Genomic DNA, 27,510 nt, shown 5'->3' with positions numbered 1-27,510 from the left:
TCCAGAACCACACTCCTGGATAATCCCTTAGTCAAAGGGTCATCAAGATTCTTTTCACAGACTTTACAAAGTCTAGAATCATAACTTTGCCTAGCAGGCGTTGTATTTATTTATCAAGTTCTTATTTTGTAATTAGTCCATCATATTGTTTGAAATTGACATTAGGTCATGATCTATGATCATAAAAGATCATAGTCTATGTCTGAAGAGATTGACCTTAATATCTGAACATTTCAAACTAATGTGGAACTAAAAATTCTGCAGTTATGCATATGCACATACATGAATGAAATTAATAATATATACATGCAAAGCATAATAGGATTTTGTATCTTAAAATATATTTTCGTATCTTAAAATATATTTCATACTTCATAATTCAAATGCATAAAATTTTTAAATTATTCTATTATAAGAGGTTACAAATTGGTTGCCTACAAAGGAGACCATTCAAATTTAAATCGGTTGCCTACAAATGAGACCTTCCAAATTTAAATTGGTTGTCTACAAAAGATACCTTCTAAATTTATGTAGTCATTTTCTAGTACCACCTCTTATACAAATAATAATAATAATAATATTTGTACATACGTGCTTTAAAATTTTCAAGTGCATTCTTGCATAAAACATTGTAATTAATCATATAACAAATGCAATTTATCTAAAAAGACATATGAACATTTATTGCAATATCCATCAAAATGCAATAAAAGTGATGAACTTTACATTTGAAGATTTGAAATATAATCCACCATATAAAATAGAATATTAAAAGATGCACCTCTTTGATTTGGTTCGCTCATATATTGATCATTTATCGTTAGGCAATATATGATACAAGAAGCGTAATTAAATAAATGCATATGAATTATTCTCATAATTCCGGTCCTCTTATTCCAAACCAAAAACTCCTAAAGTGAAAAGATTAAAGTTTTATCCGGGTAGTTAGCCAGGTAAGGATAGTAATAGAGGTTGATCAAAGATCAATTAAGTACATCGTTCCTTGCAGAGCGCGTTACGCAACCCTTAAACCTTGCCTTAGACACCAACTAATCCAAAAAAACTTGAATCGGTTCACTCAATAAGTTTTTGTTCCTTAACAATATATATAAACTTTAAAATATTTCCTGCAATCATTTAAATTGCCTAGCAATTATACTGCAAATATATGTTGGATTAGGCCGAGGAGGGGTTTATCTATTGATGTTCGAACCTCATGATTTTTATGTCTTGAGAGTAAAACCATATCTGCTGCAGACAACTACCACAGAAGTTGCTGAACAAATTTACATTCACTTCTACCACCTTCTGTACTAAGCTTGTTAGATGCATAAATACACTAAAGTATGGAATTATTAATAGAATGCACCATATTAATAGTTTAAAGAAATGAAAGCATTAAACCATGAACAAATCCAGATATTTCAAAGCATCTATTTTGTTTTCTTTATTCTTGTCAAAACTATGCATATGAGACTTTCAAACATAAATAAGTATTAAAAGCTCAAATTATTTACTGGTGATCATCAACGTTCAAATACAGAGCATATTTTCTTTAAAAAATGGTTCATTTTGAACAAAGAAATAATTCCTCCTTAACAACATATAGTGGAGGTAACCTCATTTTGTACTTAAACTGGCAATCTGTTATCAATTAATTATAAAATCAGTTACAAGTTGCAATTAATTGTAATTAAAATTAATTACCAATAATTAATTGCAACTTAATTAACAGCAATTAAATGAATGCAATAAATACAATAATTAACAGTAATTAAAACACCTAATTACAAAATTAAATTTATTTAGGATGAACAGTAACAGTTAATTTTTTTTAAATTTTAACATCACACATATTTTTTTTTAACTCAAAAAAAATTCACTTGCAAAAGGGTAACAGGAGACATACCACATGTCTAGAGTCTAGCTTCCTATGACATTCATCACACTAGCAAAAATTTGATACAGAGAAGGGATGCCGACCATCTCGGATCTTAAAATGAGAACATTGTAAAAGATAAACCGCTATCATATGAGAACATGCAATAAACCACTGACCAACTAATAAAAGGTCCAGCGAATATCCAGACTTTTATTTATTTGTTTATTTATTTATTTAATAACTGTAATATTGTAATTAATCAATACTTAACAGACAATTAATTACGAAAAAACAGTTAAGAGTAATTATTTAAGCAATAATTAGCAACAATAATTAATAATTAATTACTGCATTTATAAATTCGTATGAAAAGTAATAGATTTTTTAAATATTAATTAATAGATAAGCAATTAACAATAATCGATTTTATTTTTTTATTTTTAAGAAATATTAACAGCAACTATATGAATAGATCTAAATGAACATTAACAGAAAAGGATGAATTTTTTTTTCTCGTATGAACAGTAAATTATTTTAATGAACAGTAACTTTTAATACAAATTTTTCAGATGTAAATCAAAAGCTATAAACTTGTCAATCTTCTAGATTGTTGGAAATTTATCAAATAATTAAGATTATAGCATGAAATAAATTCGAAATAAAAATAAATAAGAGTTAAGAAAAAACAGGCCTGACGGGAGAAGTCGTGTAATCACTACCCTAATAGATTTAGAACCCGCCTATCGTCCTGGCGCAAATGGTTCTCCCCCATAGCGGTAAAAGCCCCCGGAAATGGCCGGCCTCTGTACTCGGGCGAGAGTACAGAGCTTCAGCTCAGATGAAGAAGATTGCCCAAAAAATTAATAACAAAATTTATAGAGGGGAAAAACAATTTTCTTTAAACCAGAGGAGAGGAGAAAACTTTATTTTTTCTTGTGTTTTAGAATGTGAATAATGGTGTATTTATAGGATTGAGGGGGAGAGGATTCTTTTCAATTTTTCGATGTGGGACTAAAACACAAAGGCAAAATTGCCTTTTCTTAATAAATATCCAACAAATATTAGGGAAGCAATTGAGACTATTCCTCCCACAATTAACTATCTACTTCTTTATTACTAAAGGGGGACAACATAAAAGCTAAAATGGACAGTAAATTTTCTAATTTTCCACACGTATTCCCCCCTTAATTCTCCACAACCGTCCATTGTTGAGTTAATTCACCGCAACCGTCCAAACTACCCACGTTTCAGAACCAAAACCCATGTCTCCTTCAAAAAGATTTGATGAACGATTAACTAAAACCCACGTTCTCTCTCTCTCTCTCTCCCTCCCTCTCTGACATTCCCCATTTTGTCTTCTCTTTCTTCTGAGGAGCGGCGTGAAGCACTTTCCCCATTTCTTTTCTCTGCTGATTTCCTTCCCTTCCCCTTCCTCCCCTCTCCGCCCTCTCCCCCGAACACAATGAGGTCTCCATCCCTATCTCCTCCTCCCCCTCCCCCGCCAAATCCCCCGTCGTCTCCTTCAAAGACCGCCTCATCTTCGACGACCCCACAAAGTCTTCCGAAAACACCATTCTCCCCTATGAAGAACAAAACCAAACAACAATGGCATCTGAAGAAACCAAGAGCCTAAAAAACCCATCAAAAGAAACCAATAGCATTCTCAGCCCCGGGTTCAGGTCTGCGACGACCATGGCCGGCTAGGATGAAGAGGCTGCTATGAATCTTGACCCCAATAATAGTTTGTTTTGGTGATAACAAACATTATATGTTGTGTGTATTATATGCTAATATTTGTTTTGCAGTATCAGAGCTATATCAATAATTATATTCAAAGAGATACTCAAGATATAGATAAGTTCAAGGCAAAATGAACCAAAGAAGAAGATATACTTTATTGTCAAAATGTAATTTTACTTTTTTTTTTTTGCTTAGAAATTTGTACAAGCCTTGATCACTCACATACATGCACACACATAGTGTTAGAACATACTAACATATGCTTAGTGTGTTGGTTAACAATAGAAATCACATATATTAATCATTAGAGTTTATATATATTTAGTGAGTCTTAAAATATTTTATTTATACCCCTTAGTAATTCGAATTTGAAAAAACTCAAAAGACCAAAGTTGTAGGTCTCTTCAACAGATTTCCAATAAATCTTAAATCACCTTATTCCGATGTCGGATGAGAAAGTTATAGCCAAAATACTCAAAATAAAATTCCAGAATTTGTGAGTTTACAGTGTAGTCGACTATTATGCCTTGTAGTCGGCTACTAAGTAATTTTTTGACTTCACAAAGTCTGTGTAGACTCAGTGTAGTCGACTACTATGACTTGTAGTCGACTACAGATGTAGTTTTTCTAGATTTTAAGTTTTGAATAAGTGACTGTTTATAGCCGTTTTGTGGACGTTAATTGGGTTTAAAATTATATCATTTCAGAGGCTATAAATAGGTTTAAACATTAGAAAAAAAGTACCAAGTTTTGCACTTGTAAGATTCACATATTGTGTAAATTAACTCTCTAAACTTTTAGTTTTTAATTTGTTTTTCCATAAAAGAGAGTTTCTGATATTACATTTGTTCCTATCATTCTTAGAGCTTGTTTAGGCAATATTGAGAGAGTTAAAAAGATTAATAAGCTATTGTTACACATTCACATCCACATCAAGGCTTATAGGATTGGAATTGTATACATTGCTTCAAAGAAAAGTTCTCTCGGTTTATGAGAGGGATTGATCTCTTGGTCTAGAGGTCGGTTTACAATTGGCATGGTGTTGTCTTGGGTTTGCAATTTGCATGGTCTTGCAAATTGGTCAGGTTTGAGTTTTGATTTTGTAAGTTTATTCAAAATCATAGTAGAAATTCTCAAATGGGATTTGCTTGGGGACTGGATGTACACCGGGAAGGTGGAACCAATATAAATCATTGTGTTTATGTATTGTTGATTTTCTGTGATTGTCATTTCTTCTTTGCAAATTATTATCTACTTTGCATAACATTTTATAAAACACTATTCACCCCATCTAGTATTTTTAGTGTGATTAGATCAGATCCTACAGAGACCCATCTCCTCGCCAGCCTCATCGTCGAGGATACGCCGATCAAGGATTCGAGGCACAAGAAACGATCAAACCATCACAATCTCAAGTCACCAGCTTCCACAAACTCTAACATGTTAACAAGAAAAAGAAGGGAAATTTTGTAAAATAGACCGTTTTTATGAAATATATAGCGAAATAGACCAATTTGAAAAGTAATTAGCAAAATAGACCTCTTTTTGGCCAACAGACCAAAAAGAGGTATATATTTTGCAAAACAGCTCAGAAAACATACGGGACTAGTTGTCCCGTATGTTTTAATCACGGATTAGTAAAATTTTCTACTCGGAAAATATACGGGACTTCTAGTCCCGTATGTTTTTTGAGTTACTAATCCGTGATTAGTTGGCTCTAAACATACGAGACTAGTAGTCTCGTATGTTTTCTGAACCTTGTTTTTCAAAATCGACCTCTTTTTTTCAAAATAGGTCTATTTTGCTAATTATTTTTCAAAGTGGTCTATTTCGCTATATATTTCATAAAAATGATCTATTTTGCAAATTTTTCCGAAAAAGAAACGTCATCTTTATTATTATTTTTTCCCTTCATGTTTTTCTTTCAATTTTGTTGGGTTTTATTAAAATGGGTGTTCTGGGTTTTGCAGAAAATGGAGGTCGAAGAGGCGGCAGACGAATGATTTGATGCCTGTTGTAGTTCTTTGCCTTGATGATGGGGAAGAGGATGCCAAAAAAGGTTGTTTTTTCTTCTAATTTTGTTTATTTTAATAATCTGATTTGGGGACTTTTTATTGATCACTATTTAGCTGGGTTTTGTTAATCGTATCGGGTTTTTGACTGCCGACATTGATGTGAAGAAAAATGGAGTGGGGAATGTTGTTGATGATGATGGTGATAAAGGGAAGAAGATGAAGGGAGAAATTTTTTTTGGTGAGAATGCATGTTCATCTGATAATAATAATAAAGTGCTTCCATGTATGGATCGGTTGAGAGAAGAGCTTTCATGCGCTGTAAGGAGATAAATCTGTTTGGTTTTATATATATTTTTGTGCTTCATTGATTTGTTTCCATCAATTTGTGAATTGTTCTTTGATTTGGGTTTTTGAAAATTTTAAAGATTTGTTTGGAGATTTGCTTCGAACCGAGCACTACTCCATGCGGGCACAAGTAAAACCTGAACAAATCACCTTATTAGAATTTGTGTCTGTGATTGGTGGTCTTTTGAATTTCATTTCCATAGATTAGTCTTTTGAATTTCCTTTTTCACGCATTTCCGTTTCTTTTAATTCGAAGGACGAAAGCTAATTTCCTTTCTTTTCGAATTCCAATATTTGTTTATTTGTTTATTCTCTTTCATAGCTTCTCCAAGAAATGTTTGAAGTGTGTGGCGGCCAAATGTGGGAAACGATGTCCAAAGTGCAGGCAACTGAACAGGTAATCTCTGTTCTGCAAATATTGACCATAAGAAATTATGACAAAATTTTCTAATGATTTTGACTATTTTGAAATTTACAAGTAAACAACTTGTAATTTATCTCCGATTATCTAAAATAGGCTATAAGTATTTATCTCAAATTTATTGAAGTGATTATCATCTATTATTTATCTGAGACTTTTTTTTCAATTTTGCTTCAAACCATGTTTATATTTCATACTAGAAAACAAGATAAGTATGATTTAGGATTTTTTATCCGCATTAAATTTTTAAAAGGAAAGGAGAAAAATACCTACCCAAATATTATTAAAATTTGTCTTTATTCTTATATTTAATTCCTAATGTAACCTTATTGAAAAATACCTACCCAAATATTATTAAAATTTGTCTTTTTTGACCCGAAGAACCCTCTAAGTTATGTTAAAATACATACATGCATACATAAAATAGTTACATGCATATATATCTAACCATACCCCTTCATATTCTTTTCATAACTAACCCCTAATTAGAAAACAATAGTAAGTACACCTTCAAATTAAATCCACTATTGTTTCTGATGAATATATAGAAAGGCTAAAAACTAGCCATTCCCAAACATCATAGAAATGATGTTTATAGAAAAATTGGTATTTTCAATACTAAATTTCTCAATAAACATTATTATATGTGTGAATGTGTTAAGGAAGATGCATGCATACTTCATCTTTTATTTTACTTGTTCAGGTAAATATATCTTTTATTTTTGAAAGGTCAATTCTTAAATTTATTTTTTTGTCTTTTAGGAAGCTCTGGAAAACACATATTCTGAGGTTGTTGCACAGAGCCAAGAGCCCCTGACTAGAGAGCAGAATTATAATGTGAGCCATTTAGTTTGTGGACTTCCCAAAAAGGGGAGGACCAGGTGGATGGGAGTTGGAGCTCAGAGGGTGTCTACACAATTCCAGTCTCTGCCAATTTCAACACCATCGACTATGTCCTCGGGGCCCTCTTACATGCCGCAGGAGGATTGCACTCAGCAGGCGATGTAGCCAGGGGCGTAGCTATGTAGAGTTTGCCCTGGGCAGCTGCCCAGGGCAAGAAAATGAATTTTTTTTAATACTCCTCTTCTTCTTGTTTCCTCCGTCCTCAGCTGCTTGCAACATCTCTTTCTTCTCCCTCCTCTCTTTCTTCTCCCTCCTCTCTTTTCTCCCGTCCTCCAGAAGCTCATTAATCAACCCATCCAGGCTCCAGCCTCCAGGCGGCTGCTCTCCAGCCCTCTCATCCTTCTCTGATCCCTCAACTCAGCTCTCATTCAGATCTCCTCCATCCCAGGTATCTCTTTCTATAAAACCCTAACCCTAGATCATTTCCTCTTTCTTCAATCTCTAATCTTCTTCCTCGTTTACTAGGGTTTCAATGGCGAAGTCGAAGAACCACACGGCGCACAACCAGTCCTACAAGGCCCACAAGAACAGCATCAAGAAGCCCAAAAAGCACAGAAACGCATCAAGCAAAGGGGTAAAGTTTCGATTTTTACATCAGAAAATTGATTTTTTTTTCATTACCTTTTTTGGTGATTTTTTGAAGTGAGATTGATTCGTTGTAATCAGATTCCGTCTCATGTAAGCTCTGATTCTCTATTAATAAATAGCACATTTTCTTCTTACCGATTTATGCTTCTAGGGTTTCTAAAGGTGGAATTTTTTGCAATTTATTAAGAAGATTATTGTATTCCTGAATGAAATTGGGTTGAGATTTGATATATATTTGTTGAAATTTGTGCTTGGTTCTCTGTGTTGTATAGCCAAAAGGGTAAATTTTGGGACTGCAATTATGAGCTTTGTGTTTCGTGGAAGCAGATGAGACATTGAGAGTGGGTTCTCTGGATTTATGCCTGGGAGACGATCAACAGTGATAATTTTTTGATTGAAGTCTTCATTTTGCCTATTTTTTGTTCTTTTTTTATTGATTTCGTGATTGTCACAGAGAGCGCATGCGGGCACTCGACCTGTTAATACAAATTCGATGGTGTCTCTTCTTTTAGGTAATATTTTCGCTAATCAAAGAAACAATTTTAGCTGTTAGTTGGGTTTTGACTAAATTTATGCACATTGTGGCCTTTGGCAGTCCTTTTGCTGTTTATGATTCTCAACTCGCACCAAATTTCACCAAACTTTCTGGTAATCTTTATGCAGTGTTGGTCATTGTCATTTTCAGTTAGTGATTTTCTTCTGAATGCATTTATATTGGGTTTTAGCTTTGGCTAGTTCTTGGAGTGTTTTTGGTTGCCACATGCCTTCCAATGTATGCTTGAAAGCTTTAGTGGGTCGTTGGCCATTTCATCAATTGGTCTCAGATTCTTCAAAGTTCTACACCCTCAACCTCAGGTACAAGTTGGGTTTTTCTTAATCATATTTTCCCTTCTTCATTTAGGATTATCTCCTGTTAATTATGTCTACAAATTGCTTAAGATGATGTATCTTATAATAAATTTAGCATTTTCAGGATTATCTTGTTTTGGTGTATAAATAGGAATCATCAAGCTTTGTAATGGATTCTCTCTCTTTTGAGAAATTGAGTACCATGCTTTGTTATTTTTTTCGCCCAGGGCAACAAAAATTCCTGGCTACGCCACTGGATGTAGCTTGTATCCTCTGTGATGAATATGTTAGATGGTCAGATTCCCGAGGAGATGTGGGAGGATATTCAAGAGGAGCTTATGTGAGTGATCCAACCTACTGCTACTTTTGCGATGGTTTCCAGGCAAATAATGAAATCTTGTAGAAGGCAGGTTCCTACTCGGGTGCAAAGCCAGATTATGAATTTTTTTGGCCACTCAAAAGGCATTTACTGGTAGTGGAGAGAGTAGCCGGCAGGTATACTTATTATATATGTGAAACATGATTACACACAATATGATGTGATTCTAAATTTAAATTATTTTGTTGTTAGAGTGGAGATGATGCTATTAGGAGCACGAGTCGTAGGGATGGAGCCGCCGGTGGCAACGCATACAATCAGCAATAGTCCCGCCAGGGAAGAACTATCGCTGACGGGGCGCCGTCAGTAATGATTATTACTGACGGCAACAATGTTAACGGCAAGTGCCGTCAGTTATAATGAAACATCGCTGACGGGAACCCCGTCAGCGATGAATATAACATCACTGACGGGAATCCGTCAGTGATGTTTGTTGCTGACGGCTTTTCGTCAGCACTGTACAAACAATCGCTGACGGGGATGCCGTCAGCGATAACTATCGCTGACGGGTTTCCCGTCAGCGATGTATATACATCGCTGACGGGTTTCCCATCAGCGATAGTTATCGCTGACGGCATCCCCGTCAGCGATTGTTTGTACAGTGCTGACGAAAAGCCGTCAGCAACAAACATCACTGACGGATTCCCGTCAGTGATGTACTATACATCACTGACGGGATTCCCGTCAGCGATGTTTCATTATAACTGACGGCATTTGCCGTCAACATTGTTGCCGTCAGTAATAATCATTACTGACGGCGCCCCGTCAGCGATAGTTCTTCCCTGGCGGGACTATTGCTGATGGCATATCCTTGACGGCTGCCGTCAAGGATACTTATCGCCGACGGGATTTTAAGCATTCCTGACGGGGATGCCCGTCAACGATACCTGATTTTCCACTAGTGAATCTTACAAAGTTATAGTTATTTACCAAAATAGGTGTGGAATAGGTACTAGATCACGTATCCTATAACATAGGAATGTGAGGGAGAAAACCCGGGTAAAAATTACAGAGGATGTCATCGGAATTACAAAGGAGCACTGAAACTGTTAGCTTAATTTATAAGCCAAACACTGAAAATTATTTGTTTAGTACTAAATGAGCTATTGAATCAAACTTTATCGAATATCTGAACGAATAAAAAAAGCAAAAAGCACCCCTATATTCATATCTAAAGCAGAATACTTTATTTTGATAACATGTTCAATATTTACAGAAAATTTTTTAGAAAGCGTGTTTTGCACGTGTCTAAATACTAGTATTAGGAATTTGATTTGATAATATGATAACGTTCTGTCATATATATTAAAAAAAAGGAAAAGATTGTAAATGCGCTTGGAATTCTAATTCAGTTGGAGATTCTTATCAATTAACAAGTCTCATTTCCTTTTTCTTCGTTCTTTTTTTAATAGTTTCAGAGGGTCGCCTATTATAAAAGCAAAATATCTAAATTATGATCCAGAACTAGCCAAAATTCGATATCATTAGTTTAGGAAAGAAAGTTGTAACCAAATGCAATCAATTATAACCCCACCAAAAAAAAAAGAAGGAAAAAAAGATAGTAACAATAGTAAAGATGCACATATTTCTGTATGCCGTGTAAAAATACTTCTAATGTGCTCCTTTTGTCAAATAAGAACCTAGACGCAGGTTTTTTTTTTTAATTTTCCCAAGTTTCAGCAATAACAGAAAATGCTTTTGGATTTATTATTTTCATGGTATTTGAATGATGTACCTAGGTACAGTTTTAATTGCAACATGCCTCTGACAATGCTAAACCAAAACATGGACCATATTACTGAGATGGAGAATACGGAAACATTGCTATTATGCTTGGAAACAATGTCAAACATTCTTTCTTAATTTATTTTTAATCATGATATTGCATTGCACGTGTAATCTAACTAGTATATATATATATCTAACTAGTATATCTATCTAACATGGCCTCCCCTGAAATCAACAACGAATACTCATCAAACCCGTCCCTCCCTTTCGACATGGTCTCCGACATCCTCCTCCTCCTCCCCGTGAAGACCCTCTCGCGCCTCAAGCTGGTGTCCAAATCGTGGCTCTCCCTCATCTCCAGCCCCTCCTTCAGGTCGTCCCACCGCCGATCCGAACGGAACCCTCTCCTCCTCGTGGCGACCTCCGAAAGCGACGGTGGGGGACACCACTTTCACGTGCTAGACTACTACAAGAAGCGAGGAGGAGGAGGGAAAGCCCTACTAGACCGTGAAACCACCACAGGCTACTACTCACCGAGGGTGTCGTCGTGGTTCCACAGGAGGCTCGTCTTCTCCTGCGGCCTCGACCTCGTCTGCATGTACGATCCCGATGACTTCTACATCCGAAACCCTGCGACCAGGGAGCAGATCACTTTGCCCAGGAAATCTTCGGGGTTTCCTGGGCACGGCGGCCACGCGGTTGCATTCGCTTACCTTCCTTCTACAGGGGAATACAAGGTGCTCCGTGTGTTCGGTGTGTCTCCTTTCTTAAGTCTCCAGCACCCAATTAGAAGAAGTGAGGTCTTCACACTTGGGTCAGGGAGATGGAGGGAGAAGGAGGGCCCCTCCTTTTGGGTTCACGATGATAACTCGGCCGTCGTCGACGAAGCCGTGCATTTCCTGCCAGGTATTTTTACATGGCGGCTGGCTGTCGGTGACCTGCACCACGATGACGACGAGGCAATAGCCCGGTTTGATCTCAAGAAGGAGAAATGGTCAAAGCTACCGCTGCCCGGCATAAGACATTTCTCACGGGACTCTCGTGACGAGGCGTGGGACTTTCGCCTGACGCGGCTGGGCGGATCGCTGTGCATGGAGTGCTCGGGGCGATCGAGGGTCGATCTGTGGCTGCTGGAGGAGGGCCGTAACAGCTGCGCGTCGTGGGTGAAGGCGTACAGCATCGATCGCTGCTGCTATCCTCATCAGTTGGAAGAGCGCTGTTGGAGAGGTCCGACGGCAAGCTGCAGGTCTACAACCCAGCGGAAAAACGAGTTGAAGCGACGATCTTTAGTGGGGAGAGCAACTTCGGGGTCAGCTTCTACGTAGAGAGTTTCATAACTCTGGACGATGAAAGTTTCAAGTCTTTAAAGAAGCAGGAGGCCATATAATCTTCAATTTTCCATATAGTTTTTTTTCCGGGCAAAATATAAAAATATATAAAAGATTCTAAGTTATGCAACTAATTAGTTTTGAAGTGCCTATGATACAAGTTATGTGGAGGAAGGAAATCTTAGGTTATATATACAGACTTGGAGGAGGGGAACAAAAGAAAGAATTTTTCAAGAATTGCAAACAATTGTAAAAGAACTTGGAGCAGGGGAACAAAAGAAAATCCAATGAAACCTAAGTTATTAACTTTGTCGATATATATTCACTTAGAATTTAGAGAAAGAAGAACAGATATCCTAAAAATGGACCATACTTTGTATGAAAAGTTTTGTATAGAACTTATTATGAAGTATTATCACGAAAATTTAAAATTTCTAACCTTCAATCGAATATCTTTGAATCTGAAAGATGAACGACAAAGTCTGCAACCAATCTGACTAACACCATTAGATTAAAAAAACTGTGCACGTGAAAATCAGCTATTTTTAGATAACTCTCCTAAACTTCAGAAATGACACTCAACTCCCCTTAAGATTTTCATAAAAACATCCGACTAACACCATTAGATTAAAAAACTATGCACGTGAAAATCATGCGCATAGACCAAAATGCCCCACATGGAAAGACCTTGTCTTCTTGCTATTTCACAATACGCAGGAAATAGTAGTGTAAAAAAAGTAATACACTATGTTTGTGGTTCTAACTTAAAGGTCAGGAGAACACAAGTTTGGAATCAAAACAAAACCTAAAACAATATCCAACAAAAATTCACAACAAAAGACTAAGACTCTGTTTGGCAAAACTAGCCGAAAGCTGCGAGATTATAGCTGAAAGCTGTTAAGCTAGCTAAAAGCTGCTAGCTGTGTAGCTAGCTGATTTAAGTAGAGCTGTTTGGCAAAAGTAGCTGTACAACTAACTTAAAGTTGTTAAATGACTAAAAAGGACATGTGATATTATTGATATAAAATTAGAATTATTCAACACTCATTTATTTATTTACCTACTTATTTACTTGTATATTTATTTACCTATATAGATATCTAATATATATATATAGTCATATATAATATATATATACTATATGCACTATATATATATATATTATATATATATATGAGTTTAATGGGTATCCTTGTCATAGAAGGGGATTTCCTCCTTGACGCCCTCTAAAATCACAGTGATTGAGTAACATAGGATGATCCGCTCGTTTGTAACTTGTCGTAATACCTTATTCTAAAACCCCCCAACAACACCAAGGTTTTTGGTGGTGAATCTTGTCAATCGGTTTGACCCTCCATCGGAGCCGATGTTGAAAAGTTCATATTCCATTCAAAACCGGGTCTAAAATTGATATGGAGCGTGCCATGCAAGGGGGAGGCTTCAAACCGACCCGATGGATTCACCCCAAACTTAGGCGGTGTGTTGATTTTCAGAATCATGTTAGATTCAAGTTCAACGGACAGCGGATATCCACCAAGTCCGCCAATCATTTGATTTTAGAGCGTCAAGCGGGGCCAGGAAATCCCGCTCCATGACAAGGATACCCATTATCTCTCCTCTCTCTCTCTCTCTCCCTCTCCTCTCTCTACATATATATTATATAGTACCGTACTCATATATCAATATATTATAATATATATAATATATATATATATATATATATATATATATATATATATATATATAGTATCCAAAACTTGTTTTTCATCTATACATTAAAAATTTCCAAAAACAAGGATCTCTCGTCTATGCATCGCCAAAAACAGCTAATGTAAAAACAATTTATCACATTGACTCTCATAATAAGTGAGCAATGTTATCACGAGCTTCCCTCATTTCAGAAGTTGTCCCTCTTGAAGAATTACTATTCTCATCAGGATCCTCGAGTTCATCTTGATTTTCATCTTCGGGTACATAATTTGGATGCTGCTCTAACACTGTAAACAACGGATCATCGACTGAGTTAATGCGAATATAATTATGCAATGCAAATGCAGCTAATGGGAGATGGAGGAACAAACAAAGGAAGTCCAATGGGAGGGTCGAAACTACCTTGACAATGGCCTTCAATGGAGATGGAGGAGAACAAACAAAGGAAGTCCAATGGGAGGGTCGAAACTACCTTGACAATGGCCTTCAATGGAGATGGAGGAGAAACATGCTCAGGAGAAGCAGAAGGGGTGCGAAACTACCTTGACAATGGCCTTCAATGGAGATGGAGGAGAAACATGCTCAGGAGAAGCAGAAGGGGTGCCAGGCATGAAATGGAAAAGAGCTAGGGTTTTTTGGGTGGGGTAGTAGCTTTCATTTGCCCTAATTATTAGGGGCAAAAACGAAAAAAAATTGACAGATCCTTCCCAAAGACAAACGCTACTTGAGGTAGCTTTTCAAAAGCTAATTGTAAAAGACACAATCTCCAAAATAATATCCTCCTATTTTTTGTCACCAAACAACTCTACTAGCTTATTGACTAAGGGGCTGTTTGGTTGCACACTTTTTGAAAAAACTTTTCTTAAAACATCTGATAATGGTAAATTTGTAATTAAAAGTTTTTCAGAGATTTCTGTAAATTGTGTTTGGTTCAACAAAAAATTTACAGAAATATTTCCTATAAAATATCAAAACCTACCAAATTTTATAAAAAGCAATTTCTTCTCAAAATGAGAGGAAATCACCAGAAATCTGACACATACCGTATTTAATCAAAAACCTACCAAATCTTGTTATTTTCTATAAAGTTATGAGCTATTTTCTTGTTTTGAACCAAACAAACAAAGTACAAAAAATAAGAAAATTGGTACTTTTTGATTTCTCAAAACTTTTCCTATAATTTTTTTAAGAAATACAAGGAAATCATATTTTAGGTGGAAAATATTTCCTACAATTTCTAGAAATTGAACCAAACACCCCCTAAGTCAATAAGACACAATCTCTTAGATAAGACACAATCTCTTGTTGCCAAACAGTGCCTAAGATAAAACAAAATCCAGCAGCTTCTAGGAATGCTAGTGAATTATCCCATATGACGAGGGCAATGACTTAACTTTCAAAAGATACACCTACTGCCTATACAGAGTCATCATTCTCATCATCTACTCATTCTCCCATAAGGGAAAAGTTATGAATCACAGATCCAAGCTAGTAAGCATCACATGAAATTTGATTCAAATTTCTTACCTACAGGGCTACACTATTTAAGCGGATATATCGATGATATGTCGAAAAATATTGGGGTCTCATATCGGATTTCATAAACACTGTAATAGGCAATATAAACACATTTAATTACGAAATGGCATCATTAATAATGATATATGTTGAAGATGACTAACCGATTGTACAGGCTTGCTTCTCGACGGCATCTTGAAGCCTTGCAAGTGCGTAACTTTTAAGATAAGAAAATAATGTTAGTCAAATTAGAATATCAAACAAGCAAACAATACAAAGAATCAAGCATCAAAAAATTAAGAGACCTGAAATGAAACACAGCTAGGGGTGGCAATTTTTCCTACCCATCAAGGCATCAACCCGGCCCGACCCGTTTATAATCGGTATGAGTTGAATTACATGGGTCGGGTCGTAAACGGGTCAACCCAATTTTACCACCCGAATAACCAAGGATTTGGGTGCTTTTGTGTAGTTCTCCAATACAAAGAATCAACCTCCTGCCAGTGGGGCTGCTTGAGGTTGTCGCGGCGGAGGTGGAGGTAGCGCTCGCCCCAGGCGTCGATGAGGGCGGAGGTGGCGCCGTCGCTCCAGCTGTCGCTAGGGTTAGAGTTTGGGTTCGGGGAGGGGTTCTGGATGGGGAGGGCTAGGGTCAGGGTCTGGGGAGGGGGATGGGCGCTGGAGGAGGCGGCGACGGTGAAGGCGATGGAGGCGGCGACGGCGGAGGGCTGGGGATCGTCGGAGTTGGTGTCTGGGTTTGAGGTTTCGGCCATGGGTCTGTTGCCGACCGGCGATGCTTTTTTTTTGTCTCCTCCTCCTACCTCGATGGAAGCGTTGATGGGGGAATATATTTGGGTTTTTTTAATGGTGGGGTGTTTTGGAGTTTTTTCAGATAGGTCACTTGAGTGGGTGGTGCTTCTTTATTTGTCAAATTTATTCTTCATGTTTTTTGTTTTTTTCGACATTTTACATAACATATTTTACTTATTTTTTTGACTTAAAATATAGCGCTGCAGAAGAAAATACTGTAGTGGAATTTACATTTTTCAAATTAAAAAGGTCGGCGAACATATTATTCGTCAAAAAAATGTGGTAAACACTTGGGTTAATCGGTTGTAATAGGTATTGTAAATTCTCAGGAAGAATATAAAATATAAAAATCAATGTCACCTCATCGGTTAAGCAATCTTTCCTAATTCGTTTCAGTTGAAATTGTATAGTTTCTGTGTCGATTGTTTTAGGGGCTGTTTGGTTCGTTTTTTAACTCGGTGGAAAAGTTTTATACCGTCTCCACATCAGATTTTTCATGGCCACGTAGGATATAAGCTTTCCGTCGGTTTTTTTCTCATCTTTGGTTCGCTAGGGTTGAAGAAGAGAAACTCGGTGAAAATCGCCGCCACATCAGATTTTTTCTCTCTCCCCCAATTCCTTCCTCAACCTTGTGAAATCGACGAAAACTGCAGCCACGTCGGTTTTTTGCCATATAAACAAAAGTTTTTCCTTTTTTCTCATGCGAACCAAACACAAGAAAAATAAATACATTGGTTTCCCACCATTTTTTTTGTGCGAACCAAAGCGAAACAATCTATTTCTTAGAAAAATTTGGAAAACTCAAAACTTGTATTTTTGTACATGGAAATGCATTTTCCTGTATCTAGGAAATGAACCAAACAGCCCCTTATCACTGAATTTGAATAAATATCTTACACTATTTGGTATACTTCCTTTTCAGAAAAAAGCTGCTATAAATATTTCAGAATAAACTTGAACATATATGTTGCATTACTTATTGCAACAACATTTGCTAGATTTTTGAGGGGTTTATATGCAAAACAATCTGAGAAAACCGAAGAAAACGAGGGAATGAAGAAGAAGAAAGAAACACTAGTCGTTTTTCTTTTGAACTGTCATGACATTAAGTTTTACCATAAAAGATTTCTATTTAATTTTAAAAAAATTGTTTTGTTTTGTTTTCATGACATTTTGCAATTGACAACGCTGGGGGATTAAATACACTAATTCAAGTAGCCAACCAACTCCAGCATTGTCCTAAAGAAATCAAGATTATTTAACTTAGGATGCAAAATATAGCACAATGATAATCAACAGAAATGGCACAAACAATCCACACTCTTCTTAAATACTAAACAGAAAATCGAAAAATGGTATTCAAACGCAGCAACGTCTATCATCACTCGCATTTTAATACAAATAAAAATAGCTCAATTGGTAGGCACTAACACAAAATAAAAACCTAAAAAATCTTTTTGATGATGAAAAAAAGATGAAAACAAAAAAGGGGAATCTAACCTGTAAAGTGAAGAGCATGTCCTCAATCTGAACCTCTTTGGTTAATAAATCAGCCCCAATCGTGGCTTTGTACTGGTTGCTGAACTTCTTATTCACATATCTAAAATTACCGAATTAAGTCCAAATCACGCGTAAAATAACTCCAAATCTCAGATCACATTAAAAAATACAGATTATTGAAATTCAAAGCTCATAAGAACTCGAGGATACTGATTCATCAGTGACGGTCTTCCCAGCCCTAAACACGATCAAACAAAAGTCAACAAAAATTACAAATAATTAGATGCAAAATATGAAATTAAAAAAAAATAGAGTTGGACCGATGTACGGAAACCCGCTGCGCCGAGGATGATGACCTTGAGAAGCATACGCCTTTGAGACGCCATGGATTCGAATCGAATGGATGGATCCCTTGTGTGTGTGTGTGTGTGTGAGAGAACACTAATTTTTTTTGTGAAGAAAAAAGAGGATTTTTCGGTTCAGGTGGGAAGAAGAAAGAGGGACGGAAAGAAAGGGAATTTGTGAGAGAGCAGTTGCCTTAGACGTGTGAGAACGTGGGTTGGTTATTCATTTAGTTTTTTTATTCGTTATAATCTTTTATAATCTTAGGTTACTGTTCATATTATCTGTTTTGTTGTTCTCCTTTACTAACAAAGAAGTAGATAGATGTTCTGTTCGCTTGTGAATAGTATTTGTTCTCCTATTCTGACTAGAGCTACTACTTGAACTTTTTTTAATGGGAAAATTTTTAAAATGGTCATTTTTGCTAAATATTTATCAAAATTCTCTTTTTGGTATGTTTTCTAAGTTCACTAATCCGTGATTTTTTTAAGTTGGCTTTAAACATACAGGACTACTAGTCCCGTATGTTTTCTGAGTTGTTTTTTAAAATCGACCGACCTATTTTGTTAATTATTTAGCAAAATGGTCTATTTTGCTAATTATTTAGCAAAAAAGGTCTATTTAGCAAAAAAGGTCTATTTTAACCCAAAGTTTTACCCCCAATTATTTTAAAACCCATCCACTTTACTGAACACCAATAAACCCATTATACTCATTTGGCTTAGTTTTAAACCCAATGCTCCTTATACCTCTCTATCTCTATACTGTATTTTCCCTAAAATAGAGAAACCCGACTTTGCCCTTTCTCTCTTCTTCTCATCACCGTCAACATTAGGCATTAATGGCGACAATGGCGGGAGAAAAGGGCGGGCTACACTCACTCTTCACAAACCCCCAATTTGGTACCCATCTTCAATTACTCTCTCCTTCTCTCTCTCCTTCATTAATTTCTCCTCTCTTCTTGAGAAATCTCTCTCCTCCATTAATATTTCTCTTCATAGAAGATATTAATACTACATCAGATCAGTGGTTGAGATCTCATGTTCGTTTCTTGCAGTAAAAGAAGACATTTAAAGGTAACTATAAAGTGATTGAGATCCCATCTTTATATCTTGATTTGTTAAAATGTCTAAATTTTTAAATGAGAAAACCTTTATCGTGTTGAGACTACTATTTTCTCACGAGAAAACCCTAATTCTATTGATTACATCATTTGTAGTGAGAGTTAGGAAAGTGCTATACTTTCTTTAAAAATTGCTATGAAAAGCTAAGCAATGTACCCGTTCTATATTTTCTTTATTTGATTCACAAAATAAAAATCATTTGTTCCTCATTTCTATAGAATGTAGAAAAATCTGGTCTTTGAATATTTAGGAATGAATATTGAATTATATTGTATAGAAACATAGAGAATTGCATATTGAATGCCGATGTTGAATTATATCGTATACAATAAGAAAATGCATGTTAGACTTGTGTTTGTTTGGTAATATTTGATTGTTAGTTAGTTCCCCACTTATTTTATTTTTTATGAATTTCAGTAATGGAAGAAGAGCTATATTGTGCAATTATGGACTTTAGAGGAAACAATCATTTGATTCCAATGAATATCAAGGGGACTTTCAGTAATTTAGTGGCCGAGGTGCAAAGTAGAATTGCTTTTTTTTCAAGCCCAGTGAAGCTGACTTATGAAGTCCCATATACAGAAGAATTGTTTGTACGTGTCCATGATGACGTCGATTTGTCAACAATGTTCGATGTACATCTAAGTTGCAAGAAGAAGATAGTTAAGATGCATGTTGACATAGATCGAGATACATTATTTGGTCTAGAGGAAAACACCATTCACATAAGGTAAGAACTTATTGTATATTGTGAGGTCCATATTTCACAAAATTAATCCATGTTTATTTAATTTCTCTGTAGTTCAAAGAAAAATTATGACGATATAATATGTCGGCAATTAGCTGTAGTACTAGATAAGAATTTTCATTAATGTTTCTAATTGCTAGTCTTATAAGGTAACTGCTTTATGTTTGCAGGAATCCTACCATATCTCTTTCGGAACAACATGCATCCTCGACGCATAATCTATCCAATTCAGAAAATGCATTACGTGAAGTTGAGAGATCTAGTATTCAGATTCCTATTTCATGGTATCATGCCATTAGAAGTGTCGGACAAGAATTTAATGACGTTGAACATCTAAGGCAAAGTCTTGGAAATTACTCAATTGCTCTCGGTTTTAACTTTGCTTATTTGAAAAATGAACCTAGAAGATTGATAGTAAAATGCAAAGGTGCTGATTGTGAATGGATGGTCCATTGTAACCGTCGTACAGACTGCAAACGGTTTTACGTGAAGAAAAATGGTCGTGCACATAGTTGTCTCGGAGGAGGCATAGGAGATAAGGGACATCCACGGGCATCTCGTAAGTGGGTTGCAAATATTGTGAAATCCATACTAAAAGAACAACCCACCTACCGCGCAATTGATCTTAAAAAGAAGCTTCTAAGAGAGTTTGGCGTTGATATCCCCTATGGAAGAGCTTGGTGTGGGAAAGAGCTTGCTCAACAGGAGTTATATGGGTATGCAAAACATTCATATGAACAACTTAGATGGTACAAGGATAAAGTTATGGAAACTAACCCAGGATCAATCGTCCATCTAGAACATGAAGATGGCAGATTTACTAGATTTTTTATCTCATATTATGCTTGTTGGAAGGGTTTTGTCGAGGGATGTAGACCAATTTTATTCTTGGATGGCACCCATCTTTTTGATAGGTACAAGGGAACTCTACTTGCTGCTACTGCTTTGAATGGAGATGGAGGAATGTTTCCTGTCGCTCTTTGTATTTGTGGAACCGAGAATGAGAGCAATTGGGAGTGGTTCCTTGAATGCATTCGTGACGTATTGTACAATTCAGATGATCCATATACTCCGAATGATGAGCTGGTTATAATCTCTGATCGAGACAAAGGACTTCAAAATTCCGTCAAGAATTGCTTCCCTTGTTCATATCACAGTTATTGCATCCGCCATTTAATGGCCAATTATAAGAACAACTTGTCAAAGAAAAGGTTACCAGCACCACTTAGGGATGATTGTGTTCAAATTATGAAGAGAGCTGCCTATGCCTACACAATGCATGCTTATCATAATGAATGCAACGAGCTCCAGAATAAGTCATCTATTGCTTTCATTGAAATGCTGAATATGAGCCCACAGAACTGGGCTAATTGTTATTTTCCTGGAAAGAGGTCACCATTTTTACATATTTTTGGTCTTTGTGATTGAACTCTCTGATATGTGTGTTTGAACATGTATAACATTTGAATAATCCTATAGCTATAACATGGTTGCAGGTATGGGTGGTTAACCTCAAATCTAGCTGAGTCCTTCAACGCATGGATTAAGGAAGCCCGATTTTTACCGATAGCGCAGTTGGTTGATCACATCCGGGTGAAGATGATGAAAATGAGCTACGATAGACGTGAGGAATCCAACAAATGGACTACACCACTTGTTCCTAGTGTAGAGGAGCATCTTGTCCTGATCAACGAGGGTGCACGTTGTCTTCATGTTAATCCTTCTACGTCGATTCTGTATGAAGTATATGATTCCCCATCTGTTAGAGTGAATTTGGAGTACCACACATGTATTTGTCACCAATGGCAAGTTCTTGGACTACCTTGCAAGCATGCGGCCGCCGTAATCAGGCACAAAGATCAGCTATTGTATCCATATATTTCTGACTATTTCAGCACGGAGGTGTACCGCAAGTGTTACTCCTTTCCCATATATCCAATTCCTGATGATGAGAAGCCAATTATAACGGATGAGAATATGGAGATTAGACCTCCATTAACCTCGATTCGTAGAGGAAGGCCAAAAACAAAGCGGATCCCTTCTGGACTAAATCCTTCTAGAATGTTGAAGTGTAGCCGATGTAAGGAGTTCGGTCACAATCGACGAACATGTAACCAACCAATAGCTGATTGAAATATCATGCTTTTGAATATTTTCAAATCAGTTTGATTGTGATCTTCATGGACTTATTATAGGATGATTATGTTTTGGTGGTGAAGATCAAAAAACAAACTATTTTGATTATTGTAAATTTTGTGTAACTACTTCAGTTAGTTTTAATGTTATTTCAGTTAGTGTTATTGTTATATCTGGTTGGTATACATTACTCAAAACCTTTGATGTTATCTTATCAAGTATTTGCATTGCGGTGGATGATTGGTCAATAAACACGTGACGTAGGTCGTCGAGTGGTTTCGTCGCGGCGGAAAAAACTGATTTGATTTTAGGCACTTAAGCTGCAGAATTTTTAGAAAGTATAAGATGCTATACTTTGTCAATAAGGTGCTATACTTTGTCAATAAGGTGCTATACTTTGTAATATAGTGCTATACTTTGGCCAAAAGGTGCTATACTTTCCCATAAGGTGCTATACTTTGCCCAGAAGCTTCAAAATTACGCGAGGACCCCCCGTCACGGTGGATGATTGGTCAATAACACGTGACATAGGTGGTCAAGTGGTTTCGTCGCGGCGAAAAAAACTGATTTGATTTTAGGCACTTAAGCTGTAGAATTTCTAGAAAGTATAAGGTGCTATACTTTTCCAATAAGATGCTATACTTTGTCAATAAAGTGCTATACTTTGTAATATAGTGCTATACTTTGGCTAAAAGGTGCTATACTTTCCCATAAGGTGCTATACTTTGCCCAGAAGCTTCAAAATTGCGCGAGGACCCCCCGTCACGGTGGATGATTGGTCAATAACACGTGACGTAGGTCGTCGAGTGGTTTCGTCGCGGAGAAAAAAACTGATTTGATTTTAGGCACTTAAGCTGCAAAATTTCCAGAAAGTATAAGGTGCTATACTTTTCCAATAAGATACTATACTTTTCTAATAAAGTGCTATACTTTGTAATATAGTGCTATACTTTGACCAAAAGGTGCTATACTTTCCCATAAGGTGCTATACTTTGCCCAGAAGCTTCAAAATTGCGCGAGGACCCCCCGTCGCGGTGGATGATTGGTCAATAACACGTGACGTAGGTCGTCGAGTGTTTTCGTCGCGGCGAAAAAAACTAATTTGATTTTAGGCTCTTAAGCTGCAGAATTTCCAGAAAGCATAAGGTGCTATACTTTGCCAATAAGGTGCTATACTTTTCCAATAAAGTGCTATACTTTTCAATATAGTGCTATACTTTGGTCAAAAGGTGCTATACTTTCCCATAAGCTGCTATACTTTGCCCAGAAGCTTCAAAATTGCGCGAGGACCCCCCGTCGCGGTGGATGATTGGTCAATAACACGTGACGTAGGTCGTCAAGTGGTTTCGTCGCGGCGAAAAAAACTGATTTGATTTTAGGCTCTTAAGCTGCAGAATTTCCAGAAAGCATAAGGTACTATACTTTGCCAATAAGGTACTATACTTTTCCAATAAAGTGCTATACTTTGCAATATAGTGCTATACTTTGGCCAAAAGGTGCTATACTTTCCCATAAGGTGCTATACTTTGTCCAGAAACTTCAAAATTACGCGAGGACCCCCCGTCGCGGTGGATGATTGGTCAATAACACGTGACGTAGGTCGTCGAGTGGTTTCGTCGCGGCGAAAAAAACTGATTTGATTTTAGGCTCTTAAGCTGCAGAATTTCCAGAAAGCATAAGGTGCTATACTTTGCCAATAAGATGCTATACTTTTCCAATAAAGTGCTATACTTTACAATATAGTACTATACTTTGGTCAAAATGTGCTATACTTTCCCATAAGGTGTTATACTTTGCCCAGAAGCTTTAAAATTACGCGAGGACCCCCCGTTGCGGTGGATGATTGGTCAATAACACGTGACGTAGGTCGTCGAGTGGTTTCGTCGCGGCGAAAAAACTGATTTGATTTTAGGCTCTTAAGCTGCAGAATTTTCAGAAAGTATAAGGTGTTATACTTTACCAATAAGGTGCTATACTTTTTCAATAAAGTGCTATACTTTGTAATATAGTGCTATACTTTGGCCAAAATTAAGGTGCTATACTTTCCCATAAGGTGCTATACTTTGCCCAGAAGCTTCAAAATTGCGCGAGGACCCCCCGTCGCGGTGGATGATTGGTCAATAACATGTGACGTAGGTCGTCGAGTGGTTTCGTCGCGGCGAAAAAAACTGATTTGATTTTAGGCTTTTAAGCTGCAGAATTTCCAGAAAGCATAAGGTGCTATACTTTGCCAATAATGTGCTATACTTTTCCAATAAAGTGCTATACTTTGCAATATAGTACTATACTTTGGTCAAAAGGTGCTATACTTTCCCATAAGGTGCTATACTTTGCCCAGAAGCTTCAAAATTGCGCGAGGACCCCCCGTCGCGGTGGATGATTGGTCAATAACACGTGACGTAGGTCGTCGAGTGGTTTCGTCGCGGCGAAAAAAACTGATTTGATTTTAGGCTCTTAAGCTGCAGAATTTTCAGAAAGCATAAGGTGCTATACTTTGCCAATAAGGTGCGATACTTTTCCAATAAAGTGCTATACTTTGCAATATAGTGCTATACTTTGGCCAAAAGGTGCTATACTTTCCCATAAGGTGCTATACTTTGCCCAGAAGCTTCAAAATTGCGCGAGGACCCCCCGTCGCGGTGGATGATTGGTCAATAACACGTGACGTAGGTCGTCGAGTGGTTTCATCGCGGCGAAAAAATCTGATTTGATTTTAGGCACTTAAGCTGCAGAATTTCCAGAAAGTATAAGGTGCTATACTTTGTCAATAAGGTGCTATACTTTGTCAATAAAGTGCTATACTTTGTAATATAGTGCTATACTTTGGCCAAAAGGTGCTATACTTTCCCATAAGGTGCTATACTTTGCCCAGAAGCTTCAAAATTGCGCGAGGACCCCCCGTCGCGGTGGATGATTGGTCACAAAAAAAGGGCACACTTAGTTGATTATGAACCAAAAGGGGGGCTTTAGAACAACATCAGAACAGGATAAAATTCCACATCCCACTGCAGGATAATGCAGATGGCTGCTTTGACAAGCATAGGCAATGTATACAAAGTAATTCCTGGGCCTATGGGAGAGGCATTGATTAGGCACGTCTGGGTTTTAAGACGAAGCAAAACAAAGGGATCATCATGTCTCGTGAATACAGAACTGCCGGAGAGATTCTAACATGTTACAAATGCTAAAAGTTGCAATCCATATATTTTCTTAAAAGAGTAAAACAACATTGTCTTTAATTCTGTAAAATTTCACTTGAATTTCCTAACAACTCCAAGAGGTTCACTGAGAAAATAGTAGACTACACTACTCATGAAACATAGCAACCAGGACTGCAGAGTTTTGTTCTGAGCAAAGAGTTGCCAGGCAGCAGAAGATACCACTAACACCCATTCAATTATCCATAAGGCACAACTTCAACATTCACAACTGGTGGAACCTGTGAAAGTGAGGACATCTCCATTGTAATGATCCCACTCGTCCAATAAGGCACAACTTCAACATTCACAACTGGTGGAACCTGTGAAAGTGAGGACATCTCCATTGTAATGATCCCACTCGTCCAACAATTATACGAGCATAGATATCCCACAACAAATTCACACGATTTTAACATAATTACAGCATAAAACAACAAATACATAACACCACTACAAAAATCAACACCCTATACTCCTGCATAGATTTAAGCTACACAATAAACACAAAATCCAAATCAGCCAAGTACTTTATGCTCCTGTGCAACTTCAACATTCAGAACATCCAAGACATGTATATTCAGAGTCTACTTCCTGAGTAAAAGCATATTCTAGCAGATTTTCTGCTTCCTCCGAGATAAAGGCAATAGCAATCTTGTTTGTGGAAAAATTTGCAGTAAAAGAAATAAAAGAAAAATTGATTTGTATTCCTTTAATCTCAGTTACAATTGGATTTTTGATTACAAAAGAGAAGAGAATGATCGGGATTCTCTCCTTTGTTTAATTCTGGGTTCTTCTTGGTAGCGATGAGATGCCTCCCTCGATTGTTTGCGTCGAGTTTGCTTCTCGTTGACGATCCGAATATCTATACTCACTGGAACAACTGTCTTGTCTGGTTGATAACTCTTGACGAGTTTTGTGATTCAGAACAAGTAACAAACTCTAATGATAGAGTTGTTGGAACCGAAAATAATTCGGTTAATAAGCCAAATGCCGACTGCTTAGAGTTCCTCCGTCTGTTGATTTCCCAGACTGTGTAAGGAGTCAATCCTCCTTTTTCTGATTCTGGAAGATCTGATCGAAAGATCTTCTCCACGAAAATCCACCCCTTGATCTGATTATCAAAAATCCGATCCTTAACTCTGTTGAGTTTGTTGCTATTTATAGGGGGATTAGGGGTGTAACTCCCCCCCATAATCCGCGCCTAAATGGGGGTTTAGTTACCCCATTAGTCGGGTGTAACAACCCACTAAAGCCACTCCTCAAATCGTGGGTGAAGAACAGCTTCGAAGTTGTTACGATCACGTTTGAATGAGTCAGAACCTTGACCTGCGTTCTGGCGGTGATTGAGCTGCGTTTGGCAGTGATGGATGAGCTGCGTTGGCAACGGTTGATAAGCTGCGTTGGGCAGCGATGGTTGATAAGCTGCGTTCGAGCTGTGCTTGGCAGCGATTGGAGCTGCGTTCGAGCTGTGCTTGGCAGCGATTGGAGCTGCGTTCGAGCTGTGCTTGGCAGCGATTGGAGCTGCGTTCGAGATGTGCTTGGCAGCGATTGGAGCTGCGTTCGAGATGTGCTTGGCAGCGATTGGAGCTGCGTTCGAGCTGTACTTGGCAGCGATTGGAGCTGCGTTCGAGCTGTACTTGGCAGCGATTGGAGCTGCGTTCGAGCTGTGCTTGGCAGCGATTGGAGCTGCGTTCGAGCTGTGCTTGGCAGCGATTGGAGCTGCGTTCGAGCTGTGCTTGGCAGCGATTGGAGCTGCGTTCGAGCTGTTGATTAGATTTCTCTGTCTTTATATATGGATGACACCAAAGACCAGTAAAGAAGGTCTTATTCAGGCCATTTGTGACAATTGAGGCATCTCAATAACGCTCTATCAACTGCAGGTCATGATCTCCACTGAGTGTGTCGAATATCATTACACTGCTCATCAGCACCTCTAATGGTTGCTAACATGATATTAGTCATGTTGTTGTCGCAGCCATCAAGATCAATCATCTCACATAAGAAGCTGCATTCGTGTTTATAGCTGTTGAAGCGGCGTAGGTGATTGAATCGGTGTAGTGTCTTGATGATGGTACGCGGGGAGGACTTCCACGTCTTGGTTTGAAGAGATCGTCGATTTGTAATCCTTTCTGTCAGAGTATTGCTAAAGACTGTCGTTTTGTAATCTTTGCTTTAACTCTTTGACATGTGAAAATCTTCGAATTGTAGCCTTCTGGAAGTCGTCAGATTGTAACTTCCATCATCAGT

At 37.4% G+C, this 27,510-nt stretch overlaps 3 protein-coding genes and 1 long non-coding RNA gene across 4 annotated transcripts; 3 read left to right on the top strand and 1 right to left on the bottom strand.

The window, feature by feature from the left end:
• Window positions 1-5,619: 5,619 nt before the first annotated feature.
• On the top strand, window positions 5,620-7,411 carry LOC109827762. The gene is made up of 3 exons (XM_020394781.1): window positions 5,620-5,681; window positions 6,305-6,379; window positions 7,166-7,411. The coding sequence occupies exons 1-3, from the start codon at window positions 5,655-5,657 to the stop codon at window positions 7,409-7,411; spliced, it is 348 nt and encodes a 115-aa protein (XP_020250370.1). The 5' UTR covers window positions 5,620-5,654.
• A 3,438-nt stretch (window positions 7,412-10,849) lies between these two features.
• LOC109827761 (F-box protein At3g07870-like) lies at window positions 10,850-12,175 on the top strand. The gene has a single exon (XM_020394780.1). It carries the CDS (start codon window positions 11,066-11,068, stop codon window positions 12,173-12,175), a length of 1,110 nt encoding a protein of 369 aa, XP_020250369.1. The 5' UTR covers window positions 10,850-11,065.
• A 1,785-nt stretch (window positions 12,176-13,960) lies between these two features.
• LOC109827765 lies at window positions 13,961-15,877 on the bottom strand. Its single transcript, XR_002243501.1, has 3 exons — window positions 15,712-15,877; window positions 15,571-15,623; window positions 13,961-14,175 (listed from the first exon to the last, which is right to left on the bottom strand). It is a non-coding gene; the product is annotated as an uncharacterized LOC109827765 (long non-coding RNA).
• A 90-nt stretch (window positions 15,878-15,967) lies between these two features.
• LOC109827760 lies at window positions 15,968-22,060 on the top strand. The gene is made up of 4 exons (XM_020394779.1): window positions 15,968-16,178; window positions 19,597-19,909; window positions 20,098-21,318; window positions 21,424-22,060. Exons 1-4 carry the CDS (start codon window positions 15,968-15,970, stop codon window positions 22,058-22,060), a joined length of 2,382 nt encoding a protein of 793 aa, XP_020250368.1.
• The last annotated feature ends 5,450 nt before the right edge of the window (window positions 22,061-27,510 follow it).

This window comes from Asparagus officinalis, unplaced genomic scaffold (assembly GCF_001876935.1).
Source record: "Asparagus officinalis unplaced genomic scaffold, Aspof.V1 AsparagusV1_Un419, whole genome shotgun sequence".
Lineage (NCBI taxonomy): Eukaryota > Viridiplantae > Streptophyta > Magnoliopsida > Asparagales > Asparagaceae > Asparagus > Asparagus officinalis.
Note: the sequence above shows the minus strand (reverse complement) of the source record. Positions and strands in the feature narration are given on the sequence as shown.

Bases quoted from the DNA above. Each gene is read 5' to 3' on its own strand.
- LOC109827762 (XM_020394781.1), top strand. From the start codon at position 5,655: ATGATGGGGAAGAGGATGCCAAAAAAG. The intron at 5,682-6,304 runs GTTGTTTTTTCT...TCTCTTTCATAG, and splicing joins GGAAGAGGATGCCAAAAAAG to CTTCTCCAAGAAATGTTTGA. The intron at 6,380-7,165 runs GTAATCTCTGTT...TTTGTCTTTTAG, and splicing joins AAGTGCAGGCAACTGAACAG to GAAGCTCTGGAAAACACATA.
- LOC109827761 (XM_020394780.1), top strand. From the start codon at position 11,066: ATGGCCTCCCCTGAAATCAACAACGAATACTCATCAAACCCGTCCCTC.
- LOC109827760 (XM_020394779.1), top strand. From the start codon at position 15,968: ATGAGGGCGGAGGTGGCGCCGTCGCTCCAGCTGTCGCTAGGGTTAGAG. The intron at 19,910-20,097 runs GTAAGAACTTAT...TTATGTTTGCAG, and splicing joins GAAAACACCATTCACATAAG to GAATCCTACCATATCTCTTT. The intron at 21,319-21,423 runs GTCACCATTTTT...ACATGGTTGCAG, and splicing joins TGTTATTTTCCTGGAAAGAG to GTATGGGTGGTTAACCTCAA.